The 22,241-nt window shown below is 50.3% G+C and overlaps 1 protein-coding gene across 1 annotated transcript in view; it reads right to left on the reverse strand.

Moving 5' to 3' along the window:
• LOC115547741 (FRAS1-related extracellular matrix protein 2) overlaps window positions 1-20,505 on the reverse strand; it is a 67,821-nt gene extending 47,316 nt beyond the window's left edge. Inside the window, 2 exon segments of the mRNA XM_075074206.1 lie at window positions 11,877-11,966; window positions 15,142-20,505. Coding sequence (XP_074930307.1) covers window positions 11,877-11,966; window positions 15,142-20,119 — 5,068 coding nt within the window. The 5' untranslated portion in view covers window positions 20,120-20,505.
• Between the last annotated feature and the right edge of the window lie 1,736 nt (window positions 20,506-22,241).

The raw sequence follows: 22,241 nt of genomic DNA on the forward strand, positions 1-22,241 counted from the left end.
ACAGTAACGATGTGCTTATTTATCTTTCAACAATCTTCTTTTTTACGGCAACGCGGCTACGTCACAATTACAGCGTGTTGACACCAATAAACAGAAACACAATTACTCTGCAAATACAATCCCTGGGAAGAATGGTGTTATTTCCCATATCTGTGTGTTTTTGGGTAATGTGCAAAAACACCTCAGAGTTATAAAGTGATTATAAAGTGATCGACACAATAAATGGGCGCTCCCTCCTCACACCTGCGCCAGACCAAAGCAGGTAAGCGCTTTTGTTTCTTGTGTTTCGAAACAGGAAACAGACGCGCAGCCCGCTAACAACCGGCGCGTCTCTCCACCCTAATTATCCTCCTCCTCTGTCTGTCACCAGGAAGGGGGAACGGAACAAAGGGTGAACCGCAACGGCGTCCGTTTGTCTGTGCGTTTCTTTGGTTTGGGTTTGAAAGGGGCTGCGTTCGTCTGGGCGTCTTATTCAGGACAACCTTCCACCGCGCGATTGCGCTCGGGCCGGGACGGCGTTGTCTCAGAACCGTTGATGGCGCCGCCTCCGTCGTTTCAAACCGTTAATTCATGGCACCTCTTCAAAGACCCCCTCGTTCTATTCCGGGATGAGAAAGGAAAGGACTGGAGCTTGAAACAACCCAATGTGAATTTTTGAAGTTCGGAAGAAATAACCCACGCTTTCTCGTCTCGCCAAAGATAGAAAAAAGGGTTGTTATTATAATGAGCATAGGTTAAAATTGATTACAATAATAAAGCAGTGACACACAGTGACTTGTTTTTCTGTATGTCTGTATATTTACTGTGTGAATTAATCCGTCATAATGAATATTCAATGTGTGAGGCTTTAATCCTCCCCGTAATGAAGCAAACATCTTGAGCCCCTGTGTGTGTGTGTGTGTGTGTGTGTGTGTGTGTGTGTGTGTGTGTGTGTGTGTGTGTGTGTGTGTGTGTGTGTGTGTGTGTGTGTGTGTGTGTGTGTGCATCAAGCGAGTCACATGTGTGTGCGTGTGTGTGTGTAAGTGCTAGACAGTTAGTGTGTGTTTGTGCATAAGTGCGAGACTGTGTGTGTGTGTATTTGTGTGTGCACCAAGCACGCCAGGCGTGTGTGTGTGTGTGTGTGAGATTGCGCGTGTGTTTGTGTGTGCATAAGTGCAAGACTGTGTGTGTGTGTGTGTGTGTGTGTGTGTGTGTGTGTGTGTGTGTGTGTGTGTGTGTGTGTGTGTGCGTGCGTAAGTGCGTGTCTGTCTGTGTATGTGTGATTCTACGACTGCATTCCACCCAGACAAAGCCTGCATAATGCTGCCTTGGCTGATTAGATAATTCCAACACCTTGACCTTTACCACGCACACTTGCGTACTTAAAGTTCAACATGCCCCCGCCCTTTGAATAATTATTTTTAAAGTGAAGTGAATCAGCGAAGTGGAAGGAGAAGATGATGGTATAGAGAGCAGTAGACTAGTATTTACACTGAGGAGGCTCTCCTGCCCGCAGCTTGAGCGTGTGTGTCCAAGCAGCCGGCGGATTGAAAGGTCACTTTGGAAATCAGACGACGGAAGGCTGCTGCTGTTAGTGTTTGTGCATTGGCTGTGTGTCTGGGAGTTTGTCGGTACGTGTGTTGGTATACGTGTGAGAGAGAGTGTGTGTTTGTGTGTGTGTGCAGACGTATGCGTGTGTGTGTGTCTCTGTGTGTGTGTGTGTGTGTGTGTGTGTCTCTGTGTGTGTGTGTGTGTGTGTGTGTGTGCGTGCGTGCGTGCGTGCGTGCGTGCGTGCGTGCGTGCGTGCGTGCGTGCGTCTGGGAGTTTTGTCGGTACGTGTGTTGGTATACGTGTGTGAGAGAGTGTGTGTGTTTGTGCGTGTGCAGACATATGCGTGTGTGTGTGTGTCGTGTGTGTGTGTCTCTTTGTGTGTGTGTGTGTGTGTGTGTGTGTGTGCGTGCGTGCCTGTGTGCGTGTGTCTGGGAGTTTGTCGGTATGTGTGTTGGTATACGTGTGTGTGAGAGAGTGTGCATTTGTGCGTGTGCATACGTATGCATGTGTGTGTGTGTGTGTGTGTGTGTGTGTGTGTATGTGGAGACGTATTTGTGTTTGTGTGTATGTGTGTGTGTGTGTGTGTGTGTGTGTGTGTGTGTGTGTGTGTGTGTGTGTGCGTGCGTGCGTGCGTGCGTGCGTGCGTGTGTGTGTGTGTGCGTGTGTGTGCAGCCGTATTTATGTGTGAGTGCGTGTGCATGTGTGTCCGTGTATGTGTATGTGTGTGCGTGGGCGCTTGTGCAGTCGTACGCGTGTCCTAGTGCGTCTAGGCTGCGCCCCGGGGCATTGCATGATGGTTGTGCTCTCCGGGGGCGGGGCTTGCTATCAGCTATCACCCCCCCCCCCCCCCCCTCGCCCCCCCCCAGGCTTAGACCCTGGTTTGTAGGGCACTGTTCAGCTGGAGGGCATGGGGCGGGGGGTACAGGAGACTGGCATCGCACCGGGGGGGGTCTCTGCCATTGTGCAGTTAGGAGTTCGACAGCTCCTGTCAGGGGCATCCCGTGGTCTGGTGTGAAATGGATCTGGGATATATTTAACATGATAGGTTTAGTTGGCAAACATGTTCGTTTGCCAACTAAACCTATATCCCATATCCATTTCACACTGGATTTCTCCTTAAAGTAACGTGAGGACGGTGAGGTACGGGGATGAGTCAGGCTGTCTGAGGGGTTCGCTCCACATCACAGGGTTCTGGTACCGTCCCCGACAGTGTCTCACAAGTACCACGTTGTGAGGCGCGTTCAAACGGGACGACGTCATCACATCAGGAAGCTCATGCTGTTGCTGGTTGTAACTCTGCTTACTGCTGCTTATTTAGGGATGAATACACACAGTGTGTCGTAAGGTGTTAGCAAAGCCACGATTGTGAAACGATTTCCCCTCAGAAGGTTTCCAAAACACCGCTTCTTTATACAACGAGGTCAAATGACCTGGAGGGAACCCGCTCGAACGCAGGTGCTGAGAACGCATCGCATTAGGCGGAAGGGACGCCTTTCTGGGACGCAGGCAGCGAAGGAAGGGGCGGGTGTTGTTGTGTTTTCTTCGGCGGCCGTGGAGCCCCAGACCGAGGCGCTACGGCCCCCCAGAGACCGAGGCGGCGTCTGAAGGCTGCGTACTAAAGTGGCATCTGAGGCAGAGGACGAGCGCCGCTTTGAAGTCTGCGTGATGAAGCTGATTAGCGCAGGTCAACTTCCCACTGATGTGTACACAGAGAGTGACCCGCCCGCCACCGACATAATACAGTCAACACCACCTCTACTAACACCATCACCACCACCTCTAATACAGTCACCACCACCTCTACTAACACCATCACCACCACCTCTAATACAGTCAACACCACCACTACCAACACCACCACCTCTAATACAGTCACCACCACCACTACCATCACCACCACCTCCAATACAGTCAACACCACCACTACCAACACCATCACCACCACCTCTAATACAGTCACCACCACCACTACCAACACCATCACCACCACCTCTAATACAGTCACCACCACCACTACCAACACCATCACCACCACCTCTAATACAGTCACCACCACCACTACCAACACCATCACCACCACCTCTAATACAGTCACCACCACCACTACCAACACCATCACCACCACCACTAACACCGTCACCACCACCACTTCTAACACCATCACCACCGCCTCCAATACCGTCACCACCATCCACCACCATCATCACCACCACCGCCCCCAACCCCACCGCCCAAACCAACCGCACCGCCCGCCTCCAACGCCACCTCCCCCCCCCACCACCACCACCACCACCATCAATCCCCCCCCCGCCCACACCCAGGGCACAGCCGCTGGCGGTGACTCGAGGACATGGATATGGTGGCTGCTTAAAGAGATCAAAACAGACACGCACACACACACACACATCAAAAGCAGCAAAGACGCACACACTCGCGCGCGCGTCGAAACGCACGGACACACACGCGCTCATATCAAAGAGTACGCACAAGCACACTGCAGCACACTCTTTGGGTGTGTGAGCGTGGGTGTGGATACGTTTCTGTCCGTATGCCTGTCTATCTTTCTGTCCGCACCTCTGTATGTCTGTAGGTATGGTTTATTGTGTGTGTGTGTGTGTGTGTGTGTGTGTGTGTGTGTGTGTGTGTGTGTGTGTGTGTGTGTGTGCGTGTGTGTGTGTGTGCACCAGCGTATTTGTCTGTGCGTGTGTGTGTATATGTTTGTTTGTGTATGTGTGTAAGTGTATGTGAGTGTATGTGTGTGCGTGTATGTATGTGTGCGTGCATGTGTAGGTCTGCATGCCTCTCTCTCTCTCTCTCTCTCTCTCTCTCTCTCTCTCTCTCTCTCTCTCTCTCTCTCTCTCTCCCTCTCCCTCTCTCTCTCTCTCTCTCTTCCCCTCTCTCTCCTCCACACAGATACTCTCAGGTCTCAGGTGAATGATAACTCTCTTAAAGGAATTGCTCTTCTGCTCCAGAATTTCAATGAGTTCACACGGAGAGTGAGAGCGATCGCACGCCGTTGCGCTCACCTGGACTCCCTCCTGACGCGCGTGTAATGCCGAAGTGACAGATGACTTCTATACCTTCTGCAAAGGTCACAGGGAGGAAACTTCTGGGACTGGCGTCTAAACCAAGACCTCTCGGATGTTATTGAAGTAATAACATACGATTTATTTTCTTTCCCTAAATTTCTCCCCTTCCCTGATTTTTCTTCCGCACCCTCACTGAGACCGAGTCAATCGATTGCTGTAGTCGTGATCATAACTCGTTCCTTCTCTCGCTTTTCCTTTCAACTAAACTAAACTTTGGTTAAAAATAAGTTGAGCAAAAGTATGATTTGCGTTGCTGGAATTCACTTGACAAAATCAGGTTAAAAGGGGCCGACCTCATCTCCCTAAACGGGGTAAGTTATAGCGGAGAGTGAAACATGACTGAACTGGTGCACGGTTTAAAAAAGGAATAAAAAAGAAAAGGTATAAAAAGAAGGAAAAGACAAGCAGAGTCACTGCGGCTAACTGCGATTAACCTCGACTCAGGGGACCTGCCGACATGTGTCTCTTTTGTTCAGAATGTAAATTAAGTTAGACTTCACACTCAGATAACAGCTTTTTAACAGAGAACACAGTATCTAATTGGACGAAACCAATTTACATAGAAAACACGTCTAAAACACCCCAAAAAATATATTGAATAGCATACAGATCTTATCTCTGAGGCAAAGGACTAAAATAAACATATTAGTGTTAACACTCTCTGTTCTCTGCCATTAGGGCATTTTATCTTTACACCTATCAATCTCCCTTCCTTTCCTACCTTCCTTCCTCACTCGCTTCCTTTCTTTCATCTCTCCATCATAATGCTGATAAGAATCCCATTGTCAATATGCTTTGAATCAGTTGAGCATATACCCACATTAATACCCACACACACACACACACACACACACACACACACACACACACACACACACACACACACACACACACACACACACACACACACACACACACACACACAGAAACGCAACAATGAGGGGATGATGATGAATGCTACATTTCCACCCTAATCCTTAAGCCTTGACACCGAAGTGGAATTCCCATGTGATATTCCGACACACGCCCGACATATCAAAAAGGCCTGGTTAGAACGCTAGGATCTCACCTCTAGTGGGAAATGGATCACAGAGAGAGTGGGAGAAATGGAGAGGGAGAGAGAGAGAGAGAGAGAGAGAGAGAGAGAGAGAGAGAGAGAGAGAGAGAGAGAGAGAAAGGGGAGAGAGAGAGAGAGAGAGAGAGAGAGAGAGAGAGAGAGAGAGAGAGAGAGAGAGAGAGAGAGAGAGAGAGAGAGAGGGAGAGAGAGAGAGAGAAACAGAGAGAGAGAGAGAGAGAGAGAGAGAGAGAGAGAGAGAGAGAGAGAGAGAGAGAGAGAGAGAGAGAGAGGGTGGGAGAAGTGGAGAGAGAGATGGAGAGAGAGAGAGAGCACAACAGAGAGCAAGAGACAGACAGGCCGACAGACAGAGAGAGGGACAAATAGACAGAGATAGAAAGGGAGAGAGAGATAAAGAGAGAGAGAGAGAGAGAGAGAGAGAGAGAGAGAGAGAGAGAGAGAGAGAGAGAGAGAGAGAGAGAGAGAGAGAGAGAGAGAGAGAGAGAGAGAGAGAGAGAGAGAGAGAGCTTGAGAGTCACTGAGAGAGTGTGAGAGAGAGAGCTGGAGCGAAACAAAGAGAAGAGGGGGGGGAAGAGAGAGAGAGAGAGATAACGATCTAGAGAAGGAGAAAGTGTGTGAAAGAAAGGAAGGATGACTGTGAACCGCTGGGTAAGACGGCGGGCTGACAGGAGAGACGGCGATGACGGAGTCATGCAGACGAGGACCTGCCGGAGCAGACCCCCCCCCCCCCCCTACCATCACAGGCAGATCAGGGTCGGGCGAAACAACGGCTCTAAGCGCACGTGTGTGTGAGCCAGTGTGCGCGCGCGTCTGGAAAGGCAAACTTTGTTTTGGCAGGTGAACAATAGGGGTCACAGGGGTTAACAAGGCCAATCGGTAACCATGGAAACAGCGAGTGCGGGCTTGCTCCTGGGGTTTTTTAGGGGACACGTCCGGTCTGTCAACTGCAGCCCTCGGGCAGCGAAATATCACAAAGTGATAGCTGGGGGGGGGGGGGGGGGGGGGGGGGCTTCAAAATCAACACTTAGCCGCTAATGCGTTTCAAGTCAGGACAGGGGTCACACTTGAGTGTGTCTCCCTGAATCCATTCTTGAGGTCCGTCGGTTCAAATGTTTAATTGTGCCGTCGCGGCTGGATCCATCAGGATCATGTGGTCATGACGACCGGCGTCTCACATGCAGATTTCTGTCCGTTGGGTCGATGTGATAAATTGTGAACAAGGTCGTGTTTGAAGAAAAGTGGGGTTCTGGAGAAAGAGAACGAAAGCAGACATGAATCAGAGCGTCCAGTGGGCCTGCACACAATCACACACGCACGCACACAGACACACACACACACACACACGTACACACACACGCACACATGCAGACAAACGAGCACACACACACACAATCACAAAGGGAAGCACGAAGGCCCACACAATCACACATCCCCACACACACACACACACAAAATCCCACACGTATGCACCCAGACTAGTGCGCACACATACACAAACACACAAAATCCCACACGCACGCACTCAGAGGAGTGCACGCACACACAAAATCACACACTCAATCACACACTCAGACGAATGCACACACACACACACACACACACACACACACACACACACACACACACACACACACACACACACACACACACACACACACACACACACACACACACAGCTGAATGACAGAAAACAGTCTTTGTCACAGTCTCTCTTCACCTTTCTCCCAATAAAGTGGAAATGGAAAGAGCAAAGAAAGTAAAGCGCGCCGTGTAAGGCCACCCATTCCGTTTCAACTTTCAATGGAGGCGCTTTCGCAGACGACAAAGAGGCACATTACCTCGCTGGGGGTATTGAATCAGTTGGAAGCCAGTTACGATTTGGGCAAAGTATCCCCCCGGGGGAGATATTTGAAGGGGTACGTTTTGTTGTGAGCGAGCACACTAGCATGTCAGGAACTGCAGACGAGCAGAGTGATGTGTGTGTGTGTGTGTGTGGGGGGGGGGGGGGGTGTAACAAAAGGGTTGTGAGGTTTAAACCAAACTCACAGACGCAGACAAAGACGACGAGGAAAGGAGGAGGGGAAAGGAAGTCAAAGGGCAAGGTTTATTCTGTTGGTGCAAACATTGACGGCCATTTTGAACAACTAGACAAGTAAGACGTCAACGTTGACCGCCCGAACCTCCTGATTTACGTCTTTCAGAGGGGACAAAGCGGCCCTCCCAGTCAGTCAGCAGAACGGGCTGAAAAGCTTTACCACACCAAAAACCTCCAACCTGCTACCTCCAGTTCCTGCTACGGCAACCGGGGCCAACTCTAAGGTGAGCGGGAATCAAAGTGCAGCCGTATCAATCTCAGCCTGCGAGGCACCCGAATCAAAAAAGGCGAGCACTGAGCAAAGATGGGCTGTGTGTCATTCATTCCCACCGGCGACCAGCCCGGGAAACAGACGGGTTTCTGCCCTGTGCCATTACAGGTTAACACCAGCAATTCCACCTGGCGTGGTGGTGTGACCAAGGGGCTGCCATCTTCCCTCCCACTCCTCCCCCCCCCCCCCCCCCCCCCCCCCCCCGCCACTTGCTTGCTTACAAGCCTGTAATAGGCTCATGTAATCACCAGTGGTTGCCTGCGAGCTCTGGACCGATCCTCACGCTCAGGGCCTTTCATTACCGCAGGCAGCGCCTGGCGGCTGAAATATCAAACGCTTCCCTCTGGCCCCGGGGCCTGACACTCTGGTTGGCTTGCGGCAGAAGGCTCCCTCCGGCGTGCGGGAGACCGCGTGCGAGCAGGTGGCTCACGGAGGCGTGCTGAGCTACGCTCGAACACCAGCGTGAGGCGAGTGAACGTGTTTTATGGTGGACTCGGCGCAGATTCCTGCTTTTTTCCTCTGAGCCACACAATCGCGTGCATGACCTTTAGTAGGGAATATCAGCGAGTGCATGGCACGATCACAGCCGCTGTCGGCGACTCACGTGAACATTTCTCCGGCATATTACCAGGTATGCTTAATGTTCATCAGAGGAAATGATGATATAACTGTTTGGATGCCATTACACCGTGATGTAATTTACAAGTTGCCTTACGTTAATGAATAACTTATCATCAATCAAGTATTGATTTATCAGCCTTTAGTTAACAATGAAGTAATCATTAACAACACATTACTATACAACTTAGATGATGGATAATTGCTATTGAGGAACCCTATTTTACCACTAGGTGTGATCTTGATAAATCATTTCAAGCCCTGACATGATATACCCTCTCACATCACGAGTGAAAGTGTCCACCCAGATATGTGATCAATAGATCCGCCAGCTGCACTCTTGGAATTTTACCAAATGGTAGGCTGATCTATCCATCATACATCTGGTTGGACAAACCAACTCGTGGTGACAGTGGAGTGTCAATTTTGACAGAGCTTGTAATGGCTGATCAACATCACAGCTGGCGGAGAAATTAGTTTCCTTTAACATAGAAATTATTAATCATCTACAAAAGTATTATTCCGTTTTTTCAATTAGGTCATCATTAACTGGAGGCTTACGCTAGTTCATCATTAACTAATGGCTTATTAATGACTTCTGACTGAACATTATTATAAAGTGATTCCATTGTTATTTTTTACATCAGTTATGTAAAAGCCAGTACTCAAAGCTGGCGTGGAGAGATAAAGACATAAATAACAACCACCATTACCACAACAACTTTCTTCAGTCAAAGCTGAAATGTTTGCTTTGGTGAGCTAACCTCAGAACACCTCTAAGCACACAATTCATAATTCAAACTTTTCGTACTGGACTTATTTTCAAGGTAATGATTCACTGTAGTGCTATCACTATTAAGCTATTCTCTGTGGATCGCGAAGCAGATGAGACAGAGCACAGAACCCGTTCTACGGCGCTGTTTAAATCCCCAGAGCTGCAGGATTTGATGTTGTGGTTTTTTTTGTTACAGGCAGAAGTGGCATAACGCTGGGTTTTAAACAGAAGTATTTTAGGCTTCTTACAGATAGTGACACTTCCACAGAGACAACCTTTGTCTCTGCTGCTCAAACTGCCTGTTGGATAACACCCAAAGTGTTTCACACACATCACTCCCCCCCCCCCCCCCCCCCCCCCCCCCCCCCCCCCCCCCCCCCCCCCCCCCCCCCCCCCCCCCCCCCCCGTCTCCCCCCACTGTCTCCCCCCCCCCTCTTCAGCTTCTCCTTTCCTCACCCCCTCGGCATCAGACTTGTATTGCCAGGTACTCTTTCACATACAAGGACTTTGTTATGGTGTATGGTGGGATAAAGACCAGACATACAAAACACAACCACATAAAAATATGTGCCAGATAAAACAGAGCATATAAAGAAAATAGAGAGCTCTGCCTCTCTTACAAGAAAACAGTTTCCCTCTCCCTCTCTCTCCCTTCCACTTTCTCCCTCACACAGTCACACAATATCCGCACATTATATATATATATATATATATATATATATATATATATATATATATATATATATATATATATATATATATATATATATATATATATATATATACACACACATTGTCCTTCTCTCTCTCACTTTCAGTATCTCCCTCTTTCACTCATTCTCTCCCTCTCTTCCTCAATGTTCAGTCTCTCTCTCTCTCTCTCTCTCTCTCTCTCTCTCTCTCTCTCTCTCTCTCTCTCTCTCCACACAGATACATTCACACATTGTAATCTAAACGATCAGCAACTGAGCCGGTAAGCATTAAATAATCTTCCACAAAAGACGCTCGTGCGTCTGGATGCGCCGCTGCCGCTCAGAGACTCCATCCATCAGGACAGGCGTCCACCCTGAACCGTCTCAGCGTTCTATTTGCATCAAAAAAAAACACTGCTTCTCTGAACCGGGGCCTCAGAACTGGAGCAGCCAAGTCACTTAGGACAACCGAGACACTCGCAGTCCGTGCAATGGGAAGACAAGAACTGGCAGATTCGTGGCGTGGGCTACGGGGAATGATCCCGTCTACCACCGGAAAGACCCTGTTCATGCTAATTGAGCCTTAAGCGAACAACGGGGTGAGCGTGATTGACAGCGTGGCCCAACGCAGGACAAGACGCTCAGCCTTGTTTTTGTTCGAACCCCGCCGAGGCGCCTGTGGCCTTGTCTGTCTCACAAACAAAACAGTGGGCCGGGAGAGCCAGCAGCGTGAATTTAGAGAGAGGTTTTTCAGGGCATCTTAAACCTTTACCTGAGATAAACATCGTTCAATTCAACACGTCACGTAACCCTATGAGGCCGGCAGGAAGGCCCCCCCCCCCCCCCCACGGACAAATGGCTGTCCAAATCTGGTCTGTTTTTCCCGGGCATCCGAAACAGCGCCTGCGGCGGTGCATTAGCGCGTCAAGGTGGCAGAGCTTTGTTAAATGGATCAAGTACTTATTCCCGAGAACCATTAGCTTTCACGCCGAGCGGCTAAGTAAGAGCGCCGTGCTGTGCTATAACGCGGCTCCGTCTTTCCTTGACAATATAGAAGTCTGACAGTGAGGTGAAACGAAGCAAAAAAGAGGTTGGAGTGAAGGAAAAAAACTATTGATGAAAACGGTGTTCGCGGAACACATCGATCCTTGGCAGAAGACGAAGAAAAATAAATGTATTCAAAAGTGAACACCAACCCATTTTCTTTCCCTAGATGACATCACATCCTGGTGACTCTATCCTGAGAAAGCAGTGCTCTCATTTATCTTTTTTTTTGCACGGAATCGAGCAAGAGAGCGTCTTTTTGGGGGGGACTCATCAAAGCCATTAGTTCTACACGTCCCATGATGCGAACGTTACAGCTGCAAATGACTGCTACTCTGGCAGCCGTGCTACCGGTAATTATTTCAGTCTCTGGGGACGAACTAAAAAAAGGTTTGTTTGGTAGAGATTTACCAGCGATAATGGGGATGAAAATGGATGAAGACTTGGCATTTTACACAGGTCGTTTGATGTCAGGTTTATTAATAATAACAACAACAGCTTGCTTGTGGCTAGCATCGCGCCTGTTACCAGCAGTACCTTCATGTCTTCTCTACGATTTTAAATTTGCCCTGTTTGTTATGTTTTTGTTTCGGCCCGACAAAGGAACGCCTGTTTGCTCATATTTCCCAGTAAAATACCGACTCTGATGTTGCACAGTTTGAGTTGAATGAGCAGGTGCTGTCCTACCGTCGTCCTGGACGGAGAACATGAAGTGGTCCGAGGTGACGTTCTCCTGGGGATGCAGCACGTAGCACACCTGCAGCTCGTCAATGTCGGCTGAAAGGAGAACCCAGAATCATATCGTTAGAACCGGTAAATAGCGCTGATGAATTGGGACGACAACGTAACAGAACGCCCCCCACCCAAACAACAAATACAGACATGAATCCTAATCCCTAATTAATCACTACGGGATACTTATATATTCATATTCATGAAGCAATCGACTAAAATCTCTTTTGTAATACCTGCACATTTGACTATTTATATATTATTGAAACGATCGGCCTGTTCGAATCATCCAATCCAAGTAAAAATAGCACCTCAATCAGACGGCGCACATTAAAGCACGCATTTCTTTGAAATGTTAAGCAAGAATCCTGCGTGTGAACACTCAAGCTGTGCTAAAATATATCCCTTTATTCTCCCCACACTTCAAGGGCCTCGCAGGCATGCCTGTCTGTCAGCATAACGTTGAAACCACAGCACAAGTGGGCCAGTGGGGGGGTCCGTCCACAATCACACTCTGACTCAACTTCCTTATCAACCCTCAGCACCTTCGACCCCCTCTTAATAACCACGAGAGAGACAGACAGTCATACACCCTAAACCGGGAGAGAGCGAACTTCATACACGCCCTGCTGCTAATCCTAGACGACTGAAGCTGTAGAGGCCATCAGAAAATGGTGAAGACCTCCCAAACCCCGTGTGGTCGCCTGCCAGGAAGTCTTTTAACCACCAGGTGACGAAGGATCGCCAAAATAACACACGGGCAACCAGGAATGTTAAAAACAGGATTCTAAGCAGGGGGTGCACCTGCATTGGCAGCTGTTTTTCCTGTCCTTGACTTCTGTTTGAATTACAGAGCTGTGTTTATCCTTTTCCATCAGGCTCCGGGATAGTTTATTACAGTGTAGCGGAAGCCATCGACACATGAAAGGCCCGGTCCCTTAGTGGCTCCGAACCAGCGGCTGACAGACTCCTACAACAGTAAACACCATCCCTTGTTCAGCCGAGCCCTAAAGCCGTGAACACAACTTGCCACACATTTACCGATCATTAGAATGGAAAATTACGGAGGGATTAACAAAATATCCTACCAGGATTATATGCCCTGTACTATATTTGTATATAAATAACAGGGTTATGTGGCGATGCGATTGAGCAGTTTTGTGGTTTGAAATCAGACTTGCAATTCTGACATGAAGGTCATTCCTATTTTGTGACAGGGTTAGAAATGTGAGCTGTGTTTGAACACTGGATTGAAACCGAGTGTGTTCACATTAAAGAAATGGTAACAAGGAATCAACATTGGAAAATGAATTGGGGCACGTGGTATGGGGAGAGAAGACAATGGCAGAGGGAGTCAACAGGGTGAGCTGTGGGGGCACTTTCATCATCAAATATTTAAAGGAGAAGCCACACGGGACCTGCCCTGGAAATTGGATGTGTAAATACAGACTGAGGGATAGTCTCTTTCACTCGGCTGCGTTCTCTGACGAGCATGCTTGCTTTCCATCTCTCTCTCTCTTTCTCCCTCTTCTCTCTCCCTCTCTCTCTCCGTCTCTCTCTCTCTCTGTGTGTGTCACTCTCCCCGTCCCTCTCTTTCTCTCCCTCCTCTCTCTTCGTTACTGTTCAGCCTCCTTCTGTCTTTCACTCCTCTCTCTCTCTCTCTCTCTCTCTCTCTCTCTCTCTCTCTCTCTCTCTCTCTCTCTCTCTCTCTCTCTCTCTCTCTCTTCTTTCTCTCTCTCCCTAACTGTTCAATCTTATTTCCCTCTCCCTCTCTCCCTCTCTCTCTTTCCCTGTCTCTATCTTACAAGACTTTCCAAAATTCTGCCCTTAGAACTGAGAGTGCCAGCGGCTTAGTGGTGGCTATATGGCTAAATAACTGGGTGGTTGGAGACGGGTTCTTTTTCTTCCTCGCTCTCTTCCTTCAGCGCGGCTAACCCCCACTCAACCTCTCGCCCTACCTCTTTACGGCTCATTGCGCTATATCACACACACACACACACACACACACACACACACACACACACACACACACACACACACACACACACACACACACACACACACACACACACACACACACACACACACACACACACACAGCTCTCCACTGGGTCCTCTCTCAGGGCGGGCACTCAGTCTCTGCCCTTAACCCATCACCAGAACCTGCATTTCTGTCTTTCCCTATTGCACAAATTCATTGGATTGTACACCAGCTCAGAGCGGTTCACAGGAGCACCCCAACGGTAATTGCACTGCGTTCCTCAGCCTGAATCCAACAGCCCAGCAGCCTTATTGATCAGCCCCGTATTACACTCAATAGATCACAGGAGCATAGCACGCACACTAATTGAACTCTCGCCTTTTTTATTCTCCCTGCCCTCAAACGCGCTGCGTGACGCGTGTTGGAAGCATGTCCCGCGTCGGCTCAAATCATATCCGGACGCACACAGCGAAAACAGTGGACGTCGGTGAGACGGATCGATGGCGAATAAAACGTCAAGACGGTCGGTGTGCTCCGACGGCGCCTTGTCACTGCCTGCACGGCGCCTGACCTTTCCCGCTTGATCCCTCTGCTCAGGCGCCACGCTTCATTTAACAAACCGCTGTACCGCGGCCCGAAGGGGGAACCTCTCCCCTCGCAGAGCCGCGGCTGTAAATTATTCATCCTAAAACCTCCATAAGCCATTTACGTGACGCGGCGAGTCCGACCCCGTGCTTCCGCACGTTAATTATGATTTGATGATAAAGGCACGTCTAAATCAGGCCCATGAATTAACTATTAACATATCCAAGCCAGGGGTTGTCAGACGGGGTGATTCATGTCCTCCATATGGCGAGGTCGTCCTCATTGTGCGTTGAAACCACCGCAGGCGGCAGGGTTCAGGGAGGGTTGAGACTGCACTGTTTTCTCTGGATTGTGTGTTGGGGTGATGTATGCGGTTTTAACGATAATAAAGTCAACGGAGGGATTGTGGGCATGATGTTATCGACTGACTAGTTTCCCCGCTGCAGACTAAACGCAGAAGTGTGTCTAACATTATATCCAGGCACAACCGAAAAACAATAGTAACAATAAGTGCAAACAGATGTTAGGAAATAAACAAACATCCCAAAAGACATGAATGATCAAAAATCCGGTCTCATGTTGAAAAATGTGATACTCAAATATTAGACGTAATAAAAAGCATAATTTCATTACACTTTAGATAAAAAGTTTTACCTTGGCTGAACATGCTGAGGGAGTCGTTCCCGCGTCCCACGTGGATGATGTCACCATGCAGGGGCCGGGCGGTGACGTGGAACATCAGGGAGGCCGGCTCGCTGTCCAGGTCCTCCGCCTTCAGCACCTTGGAGCTGAGGGTGTAGCCCAGATGACCCGTGGACACAGTCACGAGGGTGGGCGCCCCTCTGTTCACAACCATCTGGGGGACGCCGTTGTCCAACGACAGGATGGCGATCTGCATGGTTTGAGGGCGGCGGGTCTCGAACACGGTGTTGGGGAACACGTAGAAGTCCGAGTGAGTGCCGTCCGTGATGGTGAAGGAGAACGAGTCTTCCGGCGACTTGTCGTGCTTGTCGTGTTTGTAGCTGATGAGGTTTTCGTTGAGGTCCTGCTTGGTGAAGCTGGTGACGGGCGTCGATCCGTTGTGGAGCAATTTCCCGTGAACCGGGAGCTGAGTGACGGAGAACTTCAGCATCTTCTCCGCCGTGTCCTGGTCCTCTACGTTGAGCTCAAAGGGCGTGATGAGCTTACTTTCTCCCTCGGTGACCAGCAGATTATTAATCGTTAAGACCGGTTTCTTGTTGTCCACGTCGACGATGGACACTCGGAAGGTTCTGAACACCGGGTTAAACCCGTCGGTGACCTCAAATTCAAAACTGTCCATTTTGACCTCGTCGTCAGAGGTGTGGAGGTAATAGATCTTACTCCCGGCCAGTTGGAGCTGAGTGAACGACGCAATGGGCATCCCAGGTGTGTCCGTACACTCTAAATGGCCCCTCACTGGGGCCCTGGTGATGGTGAAGACCAGGTGCTCGTCAGGGCTGTTGAGATCGGTGGTGCTCAGAAGGTCTGTGGTCAGCATCACTCTGCCCCCTTCTTTGAGGGAAACCCCTTTGCTGATCACGTCAGGGAAGACCATGTCTATGCTGCCGATGGTGATGTAAAAGTACCGGTCGATCAGTGGGTTCATGCCGTCTGTGACGTCGAATTTTACCAGGTCCCGTATGCCCTCCTGACCGTTGTGCATGTAGGCGATTGACCCTTCGTCGACCTCGGCCTGGGTGAAGTTCATTCCCAGCGTTATGTTCTCCAGCCCACCGGAAGGCGTGGTCCTCTGTAGAAGGCCCTGACCGGGTCCAAACCGAATGATATAAGTGAGTGTGCTATCATCTGAATCTAGATCTGTAGCCTTAAGAAGTTTGTTGTTGATCTCTTTCGACTCCCCTATTTCTACCTCCAGGCCATCATTAATCACCATTCTTGGGGTTTCGTCGTCGACGGCGATGATCAAAACCAACACTGTTTTCTGCACAGAATATTTTCCGTCAGTGAGAATCACTTCAAAGCTGTCCTCGACTGTTTCAGAGTCGTCGTGCTCATAAATGATACTCGAAGCTTCCCTAATCTGCTCCAGAGTGAAGTTGCTCACCAAGAAAGAGCCTGTGGATAATTGGTTCAGAATTGCCCCGTGTTTGGGAGGTTTAGAAATGATGAACGTCAGATCTTCAGGTGGAATGTCGGCGTCGGCTCCGTTCAGAAGTGGTGTGTCTATAATAATATTCATCCCTTCCATGACTACAATTTCCCGTGTGAAAATCTCAGGCTTCTCGTCATTGGTGGGGATTATCACAATGGGGAAGAACAAGGTCTCGGAAAACTGAACGCCATCGGAGCATCTGAACGTGAATCGGTCCTCTACGGGCTCGACTCCTTTGTGAATACTTTGGACAAAGTAGATGTTCCCTTCTCTCACGTCCCGGATGGTGAAAGCACTAACAGCTGTTCCTGTCCTAGACTTCTCTGAGCCTGGGGCAGGAGAGATGTTTTCCACGTACCCAGCAGTGGGTTGAACGATGATGGTGCACAGGATGTCTTCAGAGGGGGTGTCGTTGTCATCAGCGTCCAAATACTGAGGCCCGATGTTGTACTTCTCGCCTTCAATGACGCTGAACTCAAGCACGACGTCTACTCTGGGGGCCTGGTTGTCCACCGGGAGAATAGTTATGGTGACGCGAACTCCGTCGATCCGATTCCCGCCTACGGTCCACTCCTCGGACATATCGGTGAGACTCAGATTGAAGCCGTCCTGAAGAGACGCGACCCCTATCTCGCCGCCGGTGTGAGCGTACACCACAAAGCCGTTGATGATGTCGGCCTGTGTGAACCTGGAGGCGGGCACGCCCTTGACCAGTACCTCCCCCATGGTGGGCGGGTCTTCCACGATGAAGGTCAGCTGGAGGTCGTCGGTGTCCACGTCACTGCCTTGGATGACGTTGGTGGTGATTTCCGTGGCGCCGTTTTCCAACACGTCCACGTGGGACCCGACGGTCCCCACGGGGAGGCTGAGGGTGGGGGTCTCGTCGTCCACGGGCTTCACCCCGACGCGCACCGTCACCGTGACGACGTGGATGCCGTCGCTGACGTCCAGCAGGAACTCGTCGCTCACCGTCTCGTCTCCGTTCTGAATGTAGGACAGTCTACCCTCGGAGATGTCCTCCAGGTTGAAGGCCTGCCCTTTGCTGAGGTCGGTGAAGGCCAGCTGGACCTGGCCGTGTTTAGGCGCCTGGCTGAGGTTGAAGGTGATCTTCTTACTGTCGGTGTCAGGGTCCTCGCAGTCCAGCTCCGCGGCGGACAAGATGTGCACGCCCCGCTCAAACACAGAGAAGCCGGTGTTGGTTATCTGAGGGGGTTTGTTGTTGACCGGCTGGAGGAAGATGATGAAGATGCCCTCCACACTATTGCCGGCCGTGTCTTCTACAGAGTAGCTGAACTGCACCACATGGGTCGTGATGCCGAGCTCCACGTCTGGGGGGCTGTAGGAGATCTTGTGGTGGTTTATTTGGGCTTGGGTGAACTCGGTGACCTCCCGATCGGGGCTGTCCGTCAGGACCAGGGTTCCGAACACGACCGGGTGGTTCTCGTCCATGTCGGTGGGGGGCTGGACCACGACGTATTTGAGATCGCGGTCCTCCGAGTCTAAGTCGGTGTATCGGAGGACGTCCTTGTGGAACGCGGTGAGCTGGTACTCGTGAACGGTCATCTGCAAGGTGGTGCCGGGGAACATCTCGGGGGGGACGTCATCGATGGGTAAAACCCGAACGATGAACGCGCTCGGCCCCGACTCGTTCGGCGGGTCGTTGTCGTCCTGAACGGTGAACACAAACTGATCCGTCACCGTGTCCGTGGCGTGGGGGCCCGTGTGCTTGTAGAACACCTTCCCGTCCGTGATGTCCTTCTGCTGCCACTGCGTCACCTCCTTCTCGTAGACCTCGTCCTCCGCGTTGAACCTCCAGGAGGACGGGTCCGCGGGCGCGTCCGACTGCCTCAGGAGCACCACGCCGATGGCGGACAGCGGAGGGACGACGGTGAACCTGATGGTGGAGTCCTCCGAGTCGATGTCGGCCGCGCTGAGCGTGGGCGTGGAGATGGGCATCATCTGGTTCTTAAACAGCACCAGGCCCGTGTTGGCGTTGATGATGGGCGGCTCGTCGTCGGTGGGAACCACCGTGATGGGGAAGAGGAACTCCACCTCGTTCTTGCCGTCGGACATCTTGAAGATGATGTTGTCGCTGTAGGTGTCGCTGCCGTCGTGCTGGTACACCACCAGCCCCGAGGTCAGGTCGGACGGCGTGAAGAACTTCCGCTGGAGGCCCAGCACCCTGAGGTCACCGTGGCGCAGCCCGTCGACCACGGTGATGCGCACTCCGTCCAGGTTGTCCTCGTCGCTGATCTCCAGGTTCTTGGACGTGAAGAGCGGCCGGGACTGGCCCTCGTACAGCAGCTGGCCGGTGTTGCGGGTCACCACGGGCGCCATGGAGTTCATGGGTTTCACGACGATCATGAAGGCGAACGGGTCCGAGAGGGCCCCGTCGGTGTCCACCACCTCGAACTCCAGCTGAAAGATCCTCTCGGTGTCTGAGTCGAGGCTGGGGGGTTTGTACGCTATTTTGAGCTCCATCAAATCTCTCTGGTAGAAAGACGTGATTGGGAGGTTTCTGTCATCGGTGCTGACTATGTAGCCCTCTTCGTACGAGAGGGGAGAGGTGATGTTGAATATGAGCTCATCCGGGTCTGACTCAGCGTCTTCAGCAGCAATCATGTCAGGGGTGAGAGCTGTCAGAACAAATTGGCTCACTTCCATCATCATCATGGAAACGAAGCTCGGCTTTGGCGGCGTGTTCTCCTCTCCCTCTCTGATGCGAATCATCAGATGGAAATATTCTTGTTTGACTAAATTGCCTTCCGTGTCGTGCAGTCCCACCACCATGGGAGCATAATCTCTATTTGGGGATTTACGGTTGAACGTGTGCTCGTAGCGAATGTCAGCCTGGGTGAATTCATCACAGTCCATCATGTTCGCAAGTTTCCCCCCGTCGATGAGTTTTCCATATCTGGGTAGCTCACTGCCACTGGACAGAGAGGTCACCTCGCATCTGTGAGACACTCTGTCATATGTGAATTCTAGCACCTTTTTGTCAATCGGGTTACTTATCCCTTTGAAATTATCAACAGTCAGAGGCATGTTTTTGGTGAGCAATTCTAGCTGCGTAAAGATCACCTCTATTTCCATCATGAACGGGATGATAACGGTCTCTGTTTGCGTGTCGTACCTCAATTGCAGCCTCACCCGGTCCTTAGCAGGGCTCCTCGACCCGAAGTGAGAGTAGTTCACGTCGTTAGGACCGAAATCACACGGAAACTTTTTGGGAGAGAGTTGCCCGGGTCTCTGTGACAGCGGGTCGTTATCCAGAACTGTGATGCTGCACTGATCGCCAGGCTCGGTCTGAATAACCAGATCGTTTACGGGGTCAATGAACACAGTTCTCCCGAAAGGCACTCGTACTTCGTTATTGGCGACCAAAATCGTATCTTCTGACAGTTCAGACCTCAGTGCGTAAGATAATCCCGAGCTGTCCGGCTGCGCCCAAACAATACCTGTGCCACAAAAACACAGGAGAAGTCCATAGTAGAGCATCGTGGCAGCGGATGGTTCCCCCTAAAACGACCCGAAACAGTCACTATAATATCCGAGTGATGATTAAAAAGTCCGCTTCTAAAACACAGCATCCACTGCGAGCGGAGTCACAACATGTCCAGGAGAGGACTCCGGTACGAGCGTTAGTCTGGGAGGCGACATGGGCAACTCAGCTAAAACAGCGAGGAGTTTTAACTTCAAGCACTGCCAGCCGGCGTGAATCCCCCCCCCCCGCCCCTCTGTGTGCTTTATTGGCCCATCCTGAAAGGCTTGTTTCCTCCGCCTCTTTGTGAATGGATAGCTGCGCTGACATTCTCGGAGAGGTGGGGTCTGAGCATCCGTCCGCGATCACCGTTCACATCCAGCTGATTACACTGAGGATCGTGCCTGTAAAGCAGAATGACAGAGAGAGCGGGAAACAGAGTGAACAGAGGGAGGGCGGGTGTGTGTGTGTGTGTGTGTGTGGGGGGGGGGGGGGGGGGACAGACAGACTGAATAGAAGAAAAATAATGTAAACAAACAATAAACATGTTCTTTCTGGACAGTGGATCCAGTCATTCTGATTGAATCGAGTGCATGTGTGTAGATGGTTGTGTGCGTGTGTGCGTGCGTGCGTGCGTGCGTGTGTGCGCGCGATGGAGAGAGAAAAAGCTGGAGAGAGGGAGATAGCGAGGGAGAGAGGTGTGAAAGAGAGAGAGAGAGAGAGAGAGAGAGAGAGAGAGAGAGAGAGAGAGAGAGAGAGAGAGAGAGAGAGAGAGAGAGAGAGAGAGAGAGAGAGAGAGAAAGATGAAGAGAGAGAGAGAGAGATAGCTGAGAGAAAGAAAGGGGGAGAGTGAAATGGAGAGAGAAAGAGAGAGAGAGAGCGAGAGATGAAGAGAGAGAGGGAAGAGAGAGTGAGAGAAAGAAAGGGGGAGAGTGAAATGGAGAGCCAGAGAGAGAGAGAGAGAGAGATAGCTTTTATCAGATAGAGAGACAATAATAACAAAAAGCCCTGACCTTCCCTCCAGCCAAAGTTGTTTTTATGAATCTCCCCGTAGACCTGGAAGCGATGACCCTGCCGTTATCAATCGAGATGGTAAAGATGTATGCCGAAAATAAAACCTCACCGCATCACCACAGGCAACAAAGGGGCCAGAGTTGAGGTCTCCAGAAGAGATAAACGGCATTTATTGTTTTCAAGTAAAGTCTCAGATGAAACACAGAGAAGGGGAGAATTGGGACAGTAGGCAACAAACCTGCAACCTGCTAAAGCGGTAGTACACCCTCACTCTCATAGCGCTACCTCACATGTCGCTGGCCTGTGATTAGATATAAGAGAATATAGGTTTAACAATTCAATATTAAACAACAGTGGCTGAGGACACAACGTTTGACCCCGTGGAATCAACCGTTTTCGCCGTTCACAACTCTGAACGGCTCGCACATAAGAGCAGGCTACTTGTTGATTATAGGCTAAGCTGTTTCTTGTTATTTCGTTCAGAAGATCCTTATTAGGCAAGATCACAGAGTGCGAGCACCTGGGTCTCCGGTCCATGATGGTTCCCACCATTCGCTAGTCGGCTCCAAACTACCCCCCTTTTCTTCCGAAAAAGTAAAAGAGGCTCATACATCGGCCTTGTTTTATGGCATTAAAGATGACGTCCTTATCAAATATAGCTTCTGAATCAAGGACAAGCGTGTTAACACCTTGACGGGAGCACTAATGCCATTTTTGTGAATGCCTGGGAGGATGTGTCAAAGTCGTCACATCCTTCAAACACAATCCGTTGAGATAATCTGGGACCGGAATTAAACGGAACAAGTTGCTGGGGACAACAAAAAAACAAACACAAAAGGGGTTTGACGACGTAACTCATCCCAATTCAGAGTTGACTGGCGGAGGTGTTCTGGTTCATTTGAATACAACTTTCAGCAGCCAAAATATACAACTCCTTTCCCAGCAGTGCAGTGAACACACTCGTTACTGAGTGTAGGCTCTCTGAAAGACGCCGTTAGTCTTAACGAACATGAGATTTTGTTCATTTTGCTGGCAAGGCGCTGTTCATAGAGAGGCACAGAAATAGCACTTGTTCCACGGGCGTCTCGCCGCTGTGACCTTTAGCTCGATGTATCTCTTAGCTTC

The sequence above is a fragment of the Gadus morhua genome, chromosome 7 (assembly GCF_902167405.1).
Source record: "Gadus morhua chromosome 7, gadMor3.0, whole genome shotgun sequence".
Taxonomy (NCBI): Eukaryota; Metazoa; Chordata; class Actinopteri; order Gadiformes; family Gadidae; genus Gadus; species Gadus morhua.